This window comes from Orycteropus afer, unplaced genomic scaffold (genome assembly GCF_000298275.1).
Source record: "Orycteropus afer afer isolate SDZICR_OR568_19922 unplaced genomic scaffold, OryAfe1.0 scaffold00014, whole genome shotgun sequence".
Lineage (NCBI taxonomy): Eukaryota > Metazoa > Chordata > Mammalia > Tubulidentata > Orycteropodidae > Orycteropus > Orycteropus afer.
This window is the reverse complement of record NW_006921601.1, coordinates 6,465,389-6,484,667: the sequence shown is the minus strand read 5'-3', so window position 1 is coordinate 6,484,667 and position 19,279 is coordinate 6,465,389. Positions and strand designations below refer to the sequence as shown.

Below are 19,279 nucleotides of genomic sequence, written 5' to 3'. Positions count from 1 at the left end.
GATGGGATCAAGTATAGCAGGGATTGTGGGGCTGGCGCGGGATCGGGCAGTGTTTCGTTCTGCTGTGCATGGGGTCGCTATGAGTCGGAAACGACGGCACTTAACAACAAAAACAACAACATGCGCGTGCTTAAGATCCCCACCCCGCCAAGGGATCCACTACGAGTCTGGATGTCCCTTGGACCCCACCCCGGGAGCTCGACCTTGGCTACTCGTGGCTGTGGCACAAGATCATTTTCTCCAAAAAGACGTCAAGATTTCACTGCTCCTGGGTCTGAGACCATTTCAGAACAAATTTGGCCCCGGGAGGGTCTGGATGATGGGATCGTCCCACGTAGGGGCAGGGGCAGGGGCAGGGGCAGGTGAGGAACAGGCTGGAGGACAAGCCAGTCCATGCAGGCTGCGGGTTCTTGTTTCAAACCTCAGTGCTGGCCTGGAAGTCTGCGCACGGAATCCTAGTAGATGGTGTCTGAAGGGTGGGAGTAGGGTGAAGTATTTTATTCCCTTTGCATATATGCTTTTTCTCAATTTTCCACATTGGGTATGTATTACTTCGTGATAAGAAAGTTATTTTTTAAAGAAAATTCAAATGGAAAAAGAAGGAGGCCTAATCAGCCTGTCCATCAAGAGAATTCTGGAAGTTTCTCTTTTAGTATTTATGTATGAATAAGGACGCCCACAGAAACCTGGGTGAAAAGGAGAGTAGCACCTGAGGCATTGGCGTTGATGGTCCATCCTTCCCATATGCTGGGATTAACTTTCTTTAGAAGAAAGGAAGAAGAAAGTGTCCCCCATTGTACTGATTACCTAGTGCCGCTCTGACAGGAAACATACCACAAATGGGATGGCCTTAACAAACAGTTTATTCTTACAACTTGCAGGCTTTAAGTCCAAGTTCAAAGTGCCAGGCTCTAGGGGCTGGGTGAAAGCTCCTCAACCTTGGGGTCCAGCTCTGCCTCCTGCTCCTGGCCCACTAGAGCTAGAGGTGTTTCTTCACTCAGATAGCTCTGGCTGCTGAGGCTGAGAAGCTCCAAGGTTAAGAAGTAAAACCTTACAGCAGGCCATTAACTTAAGTCCATTGTAAGTGCCAAGGTCCACAGAGCGTAACAGATTGCTGAGCAACAACATGGCCACATGCAGGGTCCAAGCATGTCATAGGCTAGAGATCATTCCCAAGGCTTCTCCTTATGTACAAGAAGCAGACCACATCCCGAAGGCAGCTACTCAGCTGCTTGTGGTAGATCCCATTATGGAGTTGATTGCCAGCCTCATCATGGGGAATAACCACCACCAGCTGCCCAACCACTCAACCAGGCCCAGCCAAGTTGACACACACACATAACCACCACACCCATCTTAGAATAAGATAGTGTAGATACTTCAATGGGAGCTCTGGTAGCATAGTGCCTAAGGCACTTGACTGCTAACCAGGAAGCTGGCAGTTCAAACCCACCAGCCACTCCTCGGAAGGAAGATGGGGCAATCTACTTCCGTAGTGATACTGCCTCGGAAACCCAAGGAGGGGTCGCTGTGAGTCGGGTCCGACTCGACAGCACATAACAACAACAGATGCTTCAAATAGACCAGAAACTCAGAGGAGGGCTGAGATGAGGGTCAATCACTGTTGTTTCTTCAAGCTCTGATCTGGCCCAAAAGAAGCAGTTACGGTGGGGTCCGTTCGGACTCACGGCAGGCCCCTGTGAGTTTCTGGTCTATTTGTGCCCTGTAGAGATTTCGACAACTGCCAGGCCTTTCTTCTGAGGTGCCTCTGGGTGGACCTGAACCTTTAACCTTGCAATTAGCAGCCAAGTGGGCTAACAGTTTATACCACCCAGGAACTCTGATTTAGACTGGAGGGTACTATAGCCACACATTTGAGGAAAATAAATTTATTTCAGATGTTTGAGGACAAGGAGTTTATTTCAGAAGGGAGTCATTTAAAAAGCCGAGCATTTATGAAGAACCTACTAGGTGTCGTGTGCTGAAGTTAGAGCAATAAGCAGGCCTTCCATGCCTTTATGCGGTGCTGAGCCAACTTCTGGGAAAGTTCATCAGAACTGAGGTGCCGGTGGGGAGCCTCCCCTCACTGCTGTGGAGGCAACATCATCAAGAATATTAGAAGTGTCCGTGCAAGCCACAGCTTCTGTTTGAGACCCTGGGATGGGGAGTGGCAAAAAGCTCAGCTGCCAGCAGCCGGAAGCTGTAATAGCCACCAAGGATGCCATGGGATCTCTCAGAGGAAAGCGAGGCTGAGTGTCCTTGAGGGTCTAACTCAACCTTGGGGGGCCCTTCACAGGACTGGTGTGACTGGGAAAGTGGGGGTGTTTCAGGACAACAGCCCTCACCCAAGGGCCTCCTACATCCCCTCCCCCCATCCAAACATTTGCCAAGTACCTGTCTTCGCAGCATCCCTTGGAAGTTAAGACATGCCTGTGGAAATCCCAAGAGAGCACTTCAGCTATTTCCCACTCGGGTAGCACTGCAGGACTGACCCACCTCAGGCCCCTGCCTGATTTTCTCAGCAAATCATTATGTGGCCTGACCCAGCCAAGATCAAAAATTTCTTGTCCATGTGACTTTCTTTAAAAAAAAAAAGAAAGAAAGAAAACACTGAGACGGAGCATCGGGGAGAAGCGTGTGCCTGCAACATGGAGAAACCTGAGCAGGTTATGCATTCCCTGACCAAGAAGGGACAGATGACAGCGTGTGCCTCCAGAAATGACGCCAAGGACACATCACCTGCACAGTATTCCATCTGAGAATGCACAACCTGAATCGCATTCACCCAAGGGGACACAATGAGGTGGAACCACAAAAAGAACCCAGCTCTGTTCGCCTCTAAAGACCATGCTCTTTGCCAACTCAGTACTTTTAAAGGCTGGATTGGGAGTAGAATTCCTATTCCCTACTGACCACTTATAAACTCAGTTTAGGGGGCAGCCACTCTAGAAAGAAACCCATTCACTCTGTCCCTTTAGTCATCTTCCAACATACTATGTAGTGAGAGCTGGACAATGAATAAGGAAGACTGAAAAAGAGTTGATGCTTTTGAGTTGTGGTGCTGGCGAAGAATGCTCAAAGTACCGTGGACGGCTAAAAGAACTAACAAATCTGTCCTGGTAGAAGGGCAGACAGAATGCTTCTTGGAAGTGAGAATGGCCAGACTTCATCTCACCTACTTTGGTCATGTTGTCACAGGAGACCATTCTCTGGAGAAGGATGTCATGCTTGGTAAGGTGGAGGGTCAATGAAGGAGGGGAAGGCCCTCAACAGGATAGACTGACAGTGGCTACAGCGATGGGCTCAGGTATAGCAGGGATCGTGAGGCTGGCATGGGACCAGACAGTGTCTCATGTTGTACGTGAGGTTGCTATGAGTCAGAGACGACTTGACGGCACCTAACCACTTGTAGTGAGGAGCACAGAGCTTTGGGGCTCTGGGATGAAGTCTTCCACCTGTACCCTGTGTATTCCTTGTAAACAAGTATTTCTTTAAGCAAATGCCCTCTGAATGGGAACAGAGAGGACTCAGTGTAGCAGCATTCAGCGATGCTACTGAACCGGGAAGGCGAGTTGGAGGGGGCAGTGGTATGTTTTCCCAGGGAAGTCAGCACAGGTGGTCCAGGCTGACTGGTCAAGAGAACAGCAGACTGAAGAAAAGAGTTGGAAGAATGTAGAAATTGAGGCCTAGAGAAGCCTGCTCTCCTAGAAACCTAGAGGGGGTGCTGGTCAAGGCAGAAGCTTCTGCTGACTAGGAGAAGCAGGGTGACACGGGACAGGAAATGAGGGCTTCTCCGTATCACAGAGGAGGGCAGGCTGCTGGGCATGGGGACCAACCAGAATGGGGTTAGTAGACAAAGCTTTCCTCTACCCACTACTGAAGTCCACTGGCCTCCTCCAAGGCCATTGAGGTGCTGTTGAGGTAAACATAAACAATGAGGAAGGCCTGCATTCTTGTGGGTGCACAACAATGACCTAAGAAGCGACACACTGTGGTTTGTTGTGGTAGGGACAGGAAGAGGAGTCTAACTCTAATTAGAATTTAGTGTCCACCACAGACTTACCCACTACCCAGGGCCAAAGACTCAGTGACCTCTGAAAGGCCACGGGAGCTGAGCACAGGAATAGAAGGGGTCAAGGCCCTCCCCTCCATGGCTGGGGCGAAGCATGGATGTGGCAACTAGCTGGATGATGGGATAGCAGCACACAGAGAAATACAATGGCACCAAAGTGTATTTAAATGGCCCTAGATGAAGCAGGTGGTGTAACTCACAGCATTCTGGAAGAGGGTCAGGAGTTCCAGTATGTATTTAGCATATCCTGTGGTAGTGTTTGTGTGTCAACTTGGCTGGGCCTGGTTGAGTGGCTGTGCAGCTGGTGGTAGTATTCCCCATGATGAGACTGGCAATCAACTCTCTGGTGAGCAGCTGAGTAGCTGCCTTAGGGAATGTGGTCTGCTTCCTGTATTTAAGGAGAAGCCTTGGGAATGGTCTCTAGCCTATGGCACGCTTGGACCCTGCACGTAGCCGTGTCGTTGCTCAGCAGCCTGCTATGCTCTGCCGACCTGGGGACTTACAACGGACTTAAGTTAATGGCCTGCCATGTGGTTTGATAACATCGGGACTGTGCCTTTTTACTCGTCAACCTTGGGGCTTCTCAGCCTCAGCAGCCAGCAGGTGTCTGGGTGAAGAAATGCCTCTAGCTCCAGTGGGCCGGGAGCAGGAGGCAGAGCTGGACCCCACGGTTGAGGGGCTTTCACCCAGCCCCTATAGCCTGGCACTTTAAACTTGGACTTAAAGCCTCCACATTGTAAGAATAAACTCCTGTTTGTTAAGGCCATCCCATTTGTGGTATGCTTCCTGTCAGAGTGGCACTAGGTAACCAGAACATATCCCTTTTCAGGTCCTTCTCTGCACAGTGAGGGGTTCAAACCAACTGATACCTAGGAAATAGCCAGTGCTAGCTAGCATTCTAGAGGTAGTGGTTGAGGGATGTTTTTATTTCTCAATTTTGACATTCCACAAACAGTAAACCACACAAATCTTGAGTATAAAGTTGATAAATCTTTACATATATAACCACCACTCATTTCCAGCATCCCAAAAGGTCCACCGTGCCCCATCCATCAACAATCACCCCCTCCCCTCCTCTAGATAACCACTATTCTGACTTCTAAACCACAGATTAGCTTTGCCTGTTCTGGAAATTACTATAAATGGAATCATACAGTATGTACTTTTTGTTTGGCTTCCTTGTTCAACATAATATCTGTGAGACTCATCCATGTTGTTGCCTCTCTTGATAATTCTTTTTTTTTTTTTTTTTTGGTAGTATTCCTTTGTCAACAGTCCCAATGCATCAGTACTTCACTGACCTATTCTCTATTGATGGTTATCTGGGCTGTTCCCGGTTTGGAGTCATTATGAACAAAGCTTCTGAGAAGCTTCTTATGCAAGTCTTTCAGTGGACAGGCCTCACTTCTCCTGGGAGCGGAACTGCAGGGCTTTAGTTTTGTAGAAAGTGCCAAATAGTTTCCCAAAGCTGAGGGGCAAATTTTTGGGTCTCAAAATGAATATATAAATAAAGAAGGAAATGGGGACATAAAGGAGGAAAAAAGTAGACAGATGCTCCTTAAACTATTCCCAAGACTGATTGTTTCAATACATTTTGAGCACCTACTCTGAGCAGTCATGGCAGCTGTTTCACACTGCAGCAGGTCCTGCTCCTCATTCCATAAGGCCCAACTTCCTAACCTGATCCCCAGCCTTTGCTCCAGGACTGCTGTGCCTTGCTGGCACTACCCTGAAGGGACAATTATGGCTTTGCCATTAGGAACAAGCACTAGTGCTGCACGGGCGTATCACCGCCTGGGTGGTAAATCTGAACAGTTATTCCTCACCAGCTGCTGAGTGGTTCTGACCAGGGTTTCAAACCAGTTCTTCCCAGTTCAGTCATGGCCAACAAAACAAAACTGGAAATGGATGCAGATTTATAAAATGTGGATGTATTGGAAATGGTAACTGGAATGGGAAAAATTAAAGGACACTGTGCTAGAAACTTAATCCCCCTCTTAGAAAACATGTGTGCATGTTGCACATAGCAACCAAATTTCTTGACTGGCACAGTCAGAAACAGTGGTACCTGCTCAAATATGGCGGCTGCCTGCACGACTTTGAATGTGTGTCTGCTCACCAAAGTCCTGACAATAATTCAGTCTCCTTCATCAAGCTCCTGAAAGGGCTCACTATGCCTCTTCTGAGTCTCCCACTCCAAGACTTGGACTTGTAATTCTTCCTGTTCAGATAATCATTCAGGTACACCAATATTTTACAAATTCAGGTCCATTCTGATTTCACTGAGTCAGCCATGACTGAACCCGTTCAAAGCTCTGGTTCTGACACACCCAACTCTGTGTTTAGCTACTGGGGAAGAAATCAAGGCAAGGTAACGTTGACACTTCACACCTCAGCAAATCACAGAAACACTTTAAAACATATCCAAAGCAATTCCCTTGGGACCTATGTAGGAAAGGGAGTTTCTGAGGTCCACTACCGTTCACAGCGTGTGCCAAAGTCACAGGCCTCTGCTCTCCTCTAACAGAGCAAACAGACTCTCACTTCAAGTGCACACTATTCACACCAGAGGTCAACTCCTTAAAGAGAAATCCTGATTCTTAGAGCCTGCTGTGTTTCTGTAAAACAGGTTTTCTTGGCCTCGACACTATTGATATTTTGGATCAGAAAATTCTTTGTGATGGTGGTTGCAAGATGTTTAAAATGTTTAGCAGCATGTCTGGCCTCTACCTACAAGACGCCAGTAATACCCTCTCCAGTAGTGACAACCAAAAAGGTCTCCAGGCTTTCCCAAACGTCCCTTGGGGTGGCACAATCATCCCCAGTTGAGAACCACCATTGTAGGGAAAGAATCGTTTAAAAACACCACCATGTGTTCTCTCTCTCCCTCTAAAAGAGAAAGACTGCAAGACACGATCACACTGGATTTAGTGGGCCTGCTCAGCCCACAATAGGCATTTTGATCTTGGAAATCATGTAAAACCAAAACAGAAAAACCACACTGTTTATTCTGGTGGAGGAAAAACTGAAAGGCATAATAAGAAACTTCGGGAAAGCAGAGGTAAGAGGATTTGGAGGCAACAGCAACAATGCGGGAGAAAACATCTTGGTAAGTTCCCGTTCGTGCAGGATGACACATCAACCAGGGTTTCCCCACAACTGTGACTCAAACACCGAACACAAGGCCATCGCTCACTTCTTGATAGCATTGGTTTGGGGTCCAAACTACAAACCAAGTGTATTCAGGAAATGTCTCTAACCCAAAGTCCACTGCATTACATGCAAATACACAAAGACACACAACTTTATCTCATTGCTTTATTAAACCAGACAGTTTAAATGTATGTTGTTCTGGTACTTTTTACTAGAAAAAAAAAAACATACAAAACATTTTTAATGTATCTTAGAAAAATTAGCAAAAAATTAAGAAAGTTTAGCATATTACATTGTACAATGTTTAGATAAGAAGAATGAAGATTATAAATATGTCATTCCCTCTCAACATAGCAAATCACAAAAATACACTTGTAAAACTTTTTTTCATGTGTAATTTCTGTAAATGATCATATCCCTATTTATTAAAGGAAAAGTCCGATTAGGATGTTCACACCCTCCTGAAAGTCTCTGTACAGTAATTACAAAAGTGAAGCCAAGGGCTCTGTCAGCATTTTGATGGCAGATAACAGCTGAAACTATTTCAAACATTAGGAGAATTCAGTTAGTATCAAAATATCATTCCAAATGCGATTTGGGTGCTGCCTTTGAGGGTAAGTATCTATCCTAAGGAAAGCATTGTTTAAAAGGATTTTTACCTCCTGGCGCTTGTGCCGCAGAAGCCAAGAGTAAATCAGTAATGCCCCGCATTATGCAGAAGTCTTCAACGCAACCACATATATGCACTGGACGTGTTGGGTCAAGGTCCAAATGTGGCTGGAAAGCAGGCAGACCTCAGGCTGACAGCCCCGGCCCACAAAGGGTGGTCCCTAGAGCCAATAGCAGAACAGCTAAGCCCAGTTCAGGTTTTCAGATGTAGCTGTGGAACACGCCAGGTTTACAGAAAGGTATGTGCAAAGGTGCATGGCCTACACCACTTACTACAAAAGAAATACTCATATTCCACCACCACTCCCTGCCCAGGCATGAGCTCTTTGACTCCCCAGCCCATACTGTTGCCACCCCAGAGATTTCACATGGGCTATTTGTTTCTTTGTAAAGTATCCTCTCCTCATTCCTTATGAGGGATACTGAGTGAGACCCCTGGTGTGATGCATAATCACACCCAGCAAAGGCTTCATTCCTCCTCCAGGTCTCACTGGCCTAATACATTGGCCAGCTATTGAATGAAGGGATAACATTGCTAAATGGCTAACATTCAAATCAGCTGAGAAATTTCTAAGACACATGATACAAAGATAATCCAGGTAATAAGAAACTAAATTTTATAAAGACACCTCTAAGAGACCATTAAATAAAAATTACATTTTTATTAAACAGTCAAAAAATCTCAAGACAAATTCCTAAAAGCCATTTCATTGGCAAATGTTTTCCAGTCATAAAAGGTGATAATTACTGGATTAGATTGTAATTTCCTCTCTTGCAAATAAATACATACTCTGAAATTTCTAAAACACTATTACTATTCCTGGAGTGTACATCTTTTTGAAATCGCTGCAAGCATCAGAATTAGAACACACGAGCTTCTTCCATCCTTATTTAATACTTGTAGAGAGAGAGGGACTTTAACCCACCAACTGAATTCTGCCTTTGTTGTAACAACTGAGCTATCACCGTATTTATTTATAATTTTAAGTATCATTGCATCAGAACCATGGAGTTACTGCTGTTTATAAATTATAATCAGTGTTAGAAGGCTTGATTTCATAAAAATTATTTTTAATCTGAAGACAGACCGTGAAAACCTCCCCCAATAAACCTTTTGCATAGAAACTATAATCCCCACCTCCCTATTAAACTTGTTTTTATTGCCTGTTTCCTCCACTGCCACCCACAGAAGACAGAAAAAGGAGAAAAGCTGTCCACCTAACAAAAACTAACACCATGACTTGGCTAATATGATAACAGGCCATCATCTTTATGTTTTGAATCTAACTAGCAAACAGCAGTGTGCTTTATAAGTTACCCAAATAATTTGTATTTCAAATTAGCTTCTATTACTCAACATAGTAGAATACCTGGGTAGCACAAATGATTAATTAAGTGTTTGACTACTAGCTGAAAAGTTGGCAGTTCAAAGCCACTCAGAGGTACCTGAAGAGGCAGGCCTGGTGATCTGCTTCCAAAAAAATGGAAGCTCTACTCTGCACACCAGACCACTGTGAGCAGCACTCACCCTGATAGCAGTTGATTAGTCAACTAACAACAGTAACAACAACAGCTCAACATGATCCTCTCGTCACCAGGCGTCCACTGAGGCAACAACAACAGCATGTCATGCTAACACTAGAGAGAGAGAATTAGGTTGCAAATTTGGGCCAAGCGGACGCTCTTCTTTGAGATGAAGGGAAAGAAGCTGAGAACGATACACGTGTGTGATGGTTTATGAAAGAAATATTGAAGCAGAAGCTAGGAAACCTCCACTAACCAGACAACATTCCAGAGGGGAAGCCAGGAAATGGTAGTGACTTTACGACTTCTCCCTCAGAGCACCAATGTCAACGGCAGTCTGTCAAACGGCATGGAATGGCAGGCAGACTGGCCGACCGAGTTTCAAAACACATAGTTGGAGAAGAAAACACGCTGCCCAAGAAAATAAGTAGCATCCAGTCTAAAGAGGTTCCAAATGCCCGGTGATACAGAGCACCCACACCCCACCCCCTCCCAACAGTGCAGATACGGGGTGGGCTGTGCTGCCTCCAAGGCTGGCTCGTTCTGAAAAGAATCAGGGAGCTGACAGAAAGGTGCTTTTCAGAAGCTGAATTTTCAAAGAAAGAGTAAGGAGCTTGGCAATATTGACTCTCCCCCACCCCCACCCCCACCCCCACCCCCAGAAGAGGCCCTATTTGCAGGAAGGTAATTAAGAAGGCTTCCTTACTATATTCACACAATTGGAGGCACTGAAGAAAGAAAAACTAGGAACAGCAAAGCTAGTGCTTTTGTGTTTAGCATAAAGCTTTCCAGCTACACTTGGTATCTCTATAACTGATGCTACCTCTGCCATGCTCAGTTACTCAGTGGTTTTTTTTTCTTTCCAGTTCTTCATTCGCTCTTCAAGTTCTGACTCAGTGAAAGCTGCAGGTCCCCAGTGAGTGACCAGCTGAGGGTTTTTTGAACCTAGGAGACAAACACACTTTAAATACCTGAACTATCATAGTCTTCAAGGTACATTATCATGCTTTTCCCACAGGCAAAAGCAGTAACTTTTCTACTTTATTTTTCTCTAAGAAATATCCATAAATGTGTGTGAACAGTATGCAATACCAGCCAAGACACCTAGGAGGTGTATTCAAAGGGAGTTACCTGGGCCCTCTTATCTACTAAGACAAGTTATTTAAGATAAATGTACCCTAAACAGTTTGGTGTCTGTACATTTGGGCTAAAAAAAAAAAAAAGAGGCACAATTCAAATACACGAATAAAACAGAAAAATAATGTGAATGAATATATGATTATTTCAAAGAGTCCGTTACCTGGTTTTATCAATTGGATTAATCCTTCATGATGGGCCACTTTGTCCTTCCAGCTCTTAGTCAAACTAGCTGCCATCTCCAGCTTCTTTTTAACTCCCTGGAACAAAGTAGATTTTGGACACACAGACAGTATAAGAACCAAATTAACAATGATTGGACACTTAATATATGCTCATGATTATCTCATTAAATCCTCATAGCCACTGTGAGAAGTGGGAATGAGGAATTAGAGTTCAGAGAGGTTAAGTAGTCTGCCCAGTTAAGTAGGAAGCAGTAGAGCCAGGATTTTAACCCATGCTGCCTAATTCAAAAGCCCTATGCTCCTTCCACTGTATTCACACTAGTTATAGACGAATGAATAAGATCTTTCTGTGCCAGTCACCAATTCATTGCCTCTCAGAGCTAAATCCACCCTTCAATGTCCTGCTTGTGATACCTGAACAATTCTCCCTCGCCAGCTGGCACCTTTTAAGCTTTGGCAGAATAGACATACCTCAGATATTATGGGCTTAGTTCCAAACCACTGCAATAAAGTGAATTTCTCAATAAAGTGAGTCACACGGGTTTTTAGTTTCCCAGAGCCTATAAAAGTTACATCATACTGTATAGTCTATTAAGTATGCAACAGTGTTACGAAAAAGTCTGAAATATTGTGAGCATTGCCAAGATGTGACACAGAAACACGAAGGGAGCACGTGCTGTTGGAAAAATGGCGCCAACAGACTTACTCAACACAGGATTGCCACAGGCTTCAATTTGTCAAAAACGCAGTATCTGTGAAGTGCAATATAGCACGAGATGCTGCAATGAAATGAGGTATGCCTGCAGCGGGTGCTGAGGGGACATCGGAAGAAGGCAGGACTTTGCTTCCAGGCCCCACTGGCTCTTGCTGGTCTGCTCCTGTGACACACTGGACACCACGGTGCTGCCTCCAGTGAGTTTTACTGTCACCTCCCTATGGGCAGCTTCCCTGTGAGTTCTGTTGGCACAGCACCAAACAAATGTTTCTGCTGCCCAGTGGGCCATGGTCGTGCCCTCGGAGGCCTGGAGCCAGCACGGGGAGTGGGGGTCGGGGCGACCTGCAACTCCCCTGGGTGTGCCCCTTAGTCCTAGAGGCAGTAGCTGCTTCTAACATCTGCCATCCCTGTATTCTGAGGGTTTTCTTTATCCTTTAGTAGGTAATCTCCTGTGCTAGTTAATAATTTTTATGCAAACTTTCCTTGTTCAACTAATTATAGGGTTTCTGATTAGACTCTGACTGATACACCTTATCTCCTGCAAAGGCTTCCTCTCTTTCTTCTTACTGCCCATACTTTTGAGCTAAGCAAGAATTCCATTACTGAAAAATGTTCACTTTTAAAAATTTGAATAGACTAAAGCCGCAGGGACACATCCAGTTACCTCATACTGCTCAAGCGCTTGTTTCCGCTCTAACTCCAGCTGTTCCAGCTGCTGCAGCGCTTTCTGCAGGGCTTGCTCTTTCATAACGCGCTGGTTCTCCAGCTTCTGCTTCTCGGCTTCAGTTGTCTGAATGGTATGCTGTTGCTCCAAATGCCACTTTTCTAGTTCAGCCCTCTTGGCAGACTCTTCTTCCAGCAACCTACAACGTGGAGAAAGAGCTCAGGCCAAAACCCACCACGGTCACCACTCTTGACTGAGCAGAAGAGAATGAACCAAGACCATCTCCATTTTACAAGGAGGCAACTGGGGGCCAGAGAGGCCCCTATTCACAAAGCTGAAAAGGTGTCCTGCTCCCAACTTGCACAGTTTCACCTTTTTAATAAATAAATAAATAGCATTTGCTGAGGGTGATGTGTGCCAAGAACTGAGCTAAGTCCATTATTTCAATTACTCTTCAGAATTAAACGTTGGCACTACTGTCATTTACATATTAGAGATGAAGAAAGGGAAGCACAAAGGTAAGGGCTCTGTACTAGGTCATCCACTAGTTTGAAAATTTACCCGGTTGTTATAACATTCATTTTGTTATCTAGTGAAAATAGATTTCCAAGGAATAAAGCTGATAATAAAACCAATGAAGAGGTGAAGAAAGAAAAAACTAACAAAAAGAATAATAACAGATACCATTTACCGAACAACTACTACCTGCCATCCCTATTACATTCATTATTGCTAATCCCCCAACAGTTCTGCAAGGTATTGCTGGCCCTACATTACTGATGAAGCAATTGAAGATCAAAAGGTTTAAAAGTATGTTGTGCAACCAGTAGTAATGGGATTTCAACTCAAGTCTATCTGACTCCACAATGTCATCTTGCAATAATATGTCAGGCTACCTACCTAACATCCAGTTATGTAGGCATTTAAATAAACTAAAATACAGCCTGTGGTGGTTAAGTTTGTGTGTCAACTTGGCTGGGCCTGGCTGAATGGCTGGACAGTTGGACATAGTATTCCCCATGATGAGACTGGTAATCAACTCCATGGTGGAAATCTACTGTGAGCAGCTGAGTAGATGCCCTAAGGATGTGGTCTGCTTCCTGAATATAAGGAGAAGCTTTGAGAATGGTCTCTAGCTTATGGCACACTTGAGCCCTGCATGTAGCCATGTCATTGTTCAGCAGGCTGCCATGCTCTGCCGACTTTGGCACTTTCAATGGACTTAAATTAATGGCCTACCGTGTAGTTTGGTAACATCGGGACTGTGCCATTTTATTTGTCAACCTTGGGCTTGTCAGCCTCAGCAACAAGGAGCTGCCTGAGTGAAGAGATGCCTCTAGCTTAAGTGGGCTGGGAGAAAGAGGCAGAGCTGAAGCCCAAGGTTGAGGGGCTTTCACACAGCCCCTAGAGCCTGGCACTTGGAACTCAGACTTCTAGCCTCCTGAACTCCTGTTTGTTAAGGCCATCCAGATTTGTGGTATATATTCCTGTCAGAGTGGCACTAGGTAACCAGAACACAGTCCAAATCTGTGTTGCAAGTATAGACAATGTAGTTAGCTGTCAACCGAGGACAGGACACATCTCTAGTGGATGTACCATCAGTATCATGATAAAGAGCCACACAAGGCCCAGTCATATGGTAGACCAGTCACCACTACTGAAGAGCATTTGCTCTTTTAAACCAACAACAAAGGAGGAAAAGTAAGGCTATACTACTGCCTCCTACCCATACTAACTATTAAGAATTTCCCTGACAACATCCTTCAAGGCAATTAACCATCTCTGCTCAATATTCTGGGTAATGGGTCACTCACTATCACAAACAAGGCCAATCTACTTAAGGGCAGTCTCAATCCTTAAAGAGTTCTTTCTTACACTCCAATGAGCTCTCCCATCCACTATCCCTAGTTCCACAAAGAACCAATCAGCTCCTTCTTCCTGTCATAGCCCTTAAGCAATGGAAGGCAGTTCTTGCTTCCTGCTGAGAACGCCCTTTCCAAGTGGACTGTCCCCAGCTTTCACTGCTGGGACACAGTTTCCAGACTCAACATCCTTCTTGAGACACGCTCCAGCAATTTAGTGTCTCTTGGAGAATGACATCCACAACTGAACACAACACTGCAAATGTCTGACAGTGCAGGGTTGATTCACTTATTCAACAAGTATTTATTGAGCACCTTCTATATGCTTTTGAACCCACCCAGAGGCATCTTAGGAGACAGGCCTGGCAATCTGCTTTCAAAAGAACAGCCTTAAAAACCCTATGGAGCAGTTCTACTCTGCACACATGGGGTTGCCATGACTCAGAAACAATTTGACAACAACTAACAACAACAACAATATGCTTTTCTAGGCCCTGGGGATACAACAGTGAATAAGACAGAAAGGTCCTGTTTTTTCATCCTGGTGGTGAAAGTACAGAGAATGGGTATTTGCAGTTGTTTAGCCTTCCCAGGATCCGTATCCTCTTCATGTGTCTAGGGGAATACGCCACAGTACGAATCCTCATACAAGGTAGGCCTCATCTGCCACTATAAAAATCACAGTCCAGACCCCTGCCCTCCTGCCCTGTGGAAGCCAAGGCACAGTGGAAGCCTGAGCTGGGCTTAACTAAGCAGATGCCCATTCTGGAACTTTGATCTAAAGTAACTGATACAAAAAAGCAGACAGTGGAGAACTTACGTTAACAGTGTCAAGTGTTGAGTGACAGAAGGAACAATGGTGACTTCTAACAGGGGACACCACTGTTGGCATGAGTGGAAGACTCTTCCTATGGCCAGGTTGGGCTGCTCAGTTTCTCTTGGTTCTTCCTTGTGTTCAAGGCCTGGCCATCTGGCTCCCTATGAACTGGTGATCCTACCAATAAATTCCTTTATTGTTTTAGCTAACTAAAGTTGGTTTCTGTGATTTGCAAACAAGAGCCCTGACTAAAGACTTTAACTTTTCTATGCCTCAGTTTCCTCATTTATAAAAAAGGCATAGAAATGTTATCTACCATCAAAGGTTTACTGATGTATTAAATGTGGTAACGCATGTAAAGTACTTAGAACAGTGCCTACCACCTGTTGTTGTTGTCGTTGTTATATGTTGTTGAGTCAGACCCGACTCATAGCCACCCCTCCTTGGGTTTCTGAGGCAGTATCATTACGGAAGTAGATTACCCAACCTTCCTTCCGAGGAGTGGCTGGTGGGTTTGAACCGCCAGCCTTCTGGTTAGCAGTCAAGTGCCTTAGGCACTATGCTACCAGAGCTCCTGCCTACCACCTAGTAAGTGCTGAATATTATAGTAGGGCTATTATCTCATCTGCACATTTCACATTCATTAAGGGTACCTACGATTGCATGAGGTTTTCAGTAACCACATCACAAGGAATTAAAACTCTAAATCTTTTCAAATGAATTGCCATTATGCCAAGTCTACTAGATTCTGTACTTGTTCTGTTGATATTTTAAACTATCTTCTCAGTCTAAAACTATCTTTCTGGCCTGTCAAGATCTTTTTAAAATGCTTATTTTTACTTTCCATACATTATATGGAACTCTGGTGGTGTAGTGCCTAAGACACTTGACTGCAGTTCAAACCCACCAGCCACTCCTCAGAAGTAAGATTAGGCAGTCTACTTCCATAGTGATACTGCCTCAGAAACCCAAGGAGGGGTCACTATGAGTCTGATCCAGATATATAATAAACGTTCTAAATCTTCTCCATAGGAGCTCTGGTAGCATAGTGCCTAAAGCACTTGACTGCTAACCAGAGGCTGTCGGTTCAAACCCACAAGCCACTCCTCAGAAGGAAGATGGAGCAATCTACTTCCGTAGTGATACTGCCTCAGAAACCCAAGGAGGGGTCTCTATGAGTCGGGTCCGGCTTGATGGCACATAACAACATCTTCTCCACATGCAAAGGTTATGAAAGAAACAGAAACCAACACACTGAGTGCCTACCAAATGCCAGACGTTACAGTAAACGCTTCATGTATTACCTCATTTAATCTTCACAACAACCCTACAAGGCTACTAATTACTCTTACTTTATAGATGAGAAATTGAAGCTCAGAGTAGTGTAGTGAAATAATATCTCCAAAATTATACAGTTAGAATGCAGAGCTGGGATTCAAACCCAGACCTCATTCCATAGCCTATGTCTTCCCACTATTCCAAACTGCCTTCAAATGTATAAAAAGTATTATTACATGGAAGGAAACTGGTTGTTAGACAAGGCCCTATGGGTAGAACTTGGATCCACTCAACCATTCAAAAAATATTCCTTAGGTGCTTACTGTGCAGCAGGCACTGAACCAGTTGTTAGGAATACAAACATGACTAAGAGATGGTCCAGAAGCTCTGGTAGCATAGTGCCTAAGGCACTTGACTGCTCGCCAGAAGGCTGGCGGTTCAAACCCACCAGCCACTCCTCGGAAGGAAGGTTGGGCAATCCTACTTCCGTAGTGATACTGCCTCGGAAACCCAAGGAGGGGTCGCTATGAGTCGGGGCCGACTAGACGGCAAACAACAACAACAACAACAAGAGATGGTCCAGGCCTTATGGACCCAAAAATTTAGTAATGACCATTATAAAGGGACAGGTTATGGCTCATCATCAAGACCTTTCCAGTGACCTGAGTTTTCCAAATGTTAAATAGCAGTTTTCTCAGTTCTCATTCTGAAGAGGCTAGATAACCTCCCTTCAATTTTAAGACATTTAAATTTTAATTAAAAAAAAATTATATGCTCTACATCTTAGTTTGATGAGTAGTCTCTGGGATATTAAAAGCTTGTAAGTGACCATCTAAGATACAACCATTGATCTCTACCTGGCCAGAGCAAAAGGGAAGATGGACACCAAAGACTCAAAAAAGAAACGAGTCTATAGGACACAGTCTACACAAACCACAGCCTCATCTACCCTGAGACCAGAAGAACCAGATGGTGCCTGGCTACAGCTCCAACCATTCTATAGACGGACCCTGGTAGAACGGGAGAAAAATGTGGAACAGAACCCCAAACTCCTAAAAAACAAAAAAAGTGCCAGAACTACTAGATTTCTTGAGGCTAGAGGACTCCCTGACACTACCACTTTGAGATACTCTTCAGATCTTGAACTGAAAGTAACCCCTAAGTTTACCTTGTAGCTGAATAACAAATTGGCTCAAAAAGTAGTATCACCTATAAGTGCTGGGCTCCTTTAAAAAATCATCTATAGAAGACCAAACAGTCAACAATTATTTTAAAACAAAGATGAGAATATAAGGGAGCAGGGAAACTAGATAAATGGAAATGGAACAACCAAATGGAAATGAGAATATTCACACATTGTGAAGAATGTAGCCAATGACACTGAACAATTAGTGTAGAAATTATTGAATGGGAACCTAAATTGCTGGGTAAACCTTCACCAAAAACACAGTAATATATTATTTTAAAAGACAAATAAAATAACTACAAAACTCAAATGGCTCAAATCAAAGTTCATATGTTTAAATAATTTACTATAAAATGTATCTCTAGGAAAATTTAAGATACTGTCAGAGAAAGGACTATCCACTACAATAATGAGATGCCAAATATTCCAAGAATGATTTACTATTGCTTTAAGAAAGGGATCCCCCCCCCAAAAAAAAATAACCAAGTCTGTTGCCCTCAAGTTGATTCTGATCACAGCAGCCTATAGGACAAGGCAGAAGTAGGTTTCCGAGGCTACAAATCTTTTATAGAAGCAGACTGCCACATCTCTCTCCCCCAGAGCAACTGGTGGGTTTCAACCGCTGACTCTTTGGTTAGCAGCTGGTGGTTAACCATTGTGTCCCCAGGGCTCCTTTAAGAAAGGAAAAGGGAGGGTTAACTGAAAATAATAAGCCTTTTTGTACACCCTTGGCCTCAGATTATGTTTCATTTCATTGTTGTTGTTGTTGTTATATGCCGTGGAGTCAGACCCGACTCATAGTGACTCCTCCTTGGGTTGCTGAGGCAGTATCACTACGGAAGTAGATTGCCCAACCTTCCTTCCAAGGAGTGGCTGGTGGGTTTGAACCGCCAGCCTTCTGGTTAGCAGTCAAGTACGTTAGGCACTATGCTACCAGAGCTCCTTCATTTCATTAGTGCCCAACATAAATGATTCTAACTCAACTCCAAGGAGCTCTGGTAGCATACTGCCTAAGGCACTGGACTGCTAACCAGAAGGCTGGTGGTTCAAACCCACCAGCCGCTCCTCGAAGGAGAGTTGGGCAATCTACTTCCGTAGTGATACTGCCTCGGAAACCCAAGGAGGAGTCGCTATGAGTCGGGGCTGACTCGACAGCACATAACAACAAAAACAACAACCACCCAACTCCCTTGGTGACTTCCCTTGCTTGTTGTACCCACAAAGGCCTATCTGAAGGCATGGGAGTAAGGAGGAAGCCCCTCTAATGAGAGAACGTCTCTCTGCATCCAGCTTACCCTTCAGTGACATCAGAAAAGACAGGGGCACTTCAAACTGACCACTGGGGGGAAAAATGACCACTAGAAGGGGCAGAGTTGTCCATTTCAAACTGTCCATCTTTAAATGTTAGAAAAGTGCTGTAGAATAGTAATGGAACAATATGCACTTTGCACATGAAGAAAAGGTAACTCATGTGCAGTCCTCTCAGCTTATTGGTGCATAACAGCATGTAGTAGCCATATGCCATATTTGCATCCAAAAGCCTGAAGCCATTTTACTAACTGTTTACATCAAAATGTGCCAAAGAATTTGCCAGAATTTTTTTTTTTTTTTTGAAGGGGTGTTCAAAATTTTTTAAATAAAAATAGTCACGCTTTAGGGGACACTGAGCTCCTGTTAAGGGTAAGAAAAAATTTGGAAATTAATAGTGGTGATGGATGAACAACATGATAAATATAATTAATGTCACTGAATTTAACATGTGAAGAATGTTGAAATGACAAATGTTTTGTTACACATATACTTATCACAATTTAAAAAAGGGAAACTCATGCTCAACTCTTATCCACAGATATTTTGATTCAGATTCATTAAACTTAGTACAGGCCCCATACATACTTTTTAAAAGGCTCTATACAGGATTCTGAAACATACCACCACCACCCTAGCTGCCACTGAGTCGATGCTGACTCATGATAGCTCCATGTGTATTAGAGCAGAACTGTGCTCCATACAGTCT

At 44.3% G+C, this 19,279-nt stretch overlaps 1 protein-coding gene across 1 annotated transcript in view; it reads right to left on the bottom strand.

Annotated features, from left to right (window-relative positions):
- Positions 1-10,256: 10,256 nt before the first annotated feature.
- Positions 10,257-19,279, bottom strand: part of SWAP70 (switching B cell complex subunit SWAP70) — an 88,284-nt gene continuing 79,261 nt past the window's right edge. The window contains exons 10-12 of the mRNA XM_007955063.2: positions 12,120-12,318; positions 10,719-10,815; positions 10,257-10,363 (exon numbers count right to left, since the gene is read on the bottom strand). Of these exons, the coding sequence (XP_007953254.1) occupies positions 10,257-10,363; positions 10,719-10,815; positions 12,120-12,318 (403 nt within the window). The remainder of the gene's footprint in view (positions 10,364-10,718; positions 10,816-12,119; positions 12,319-19,279) is intronic.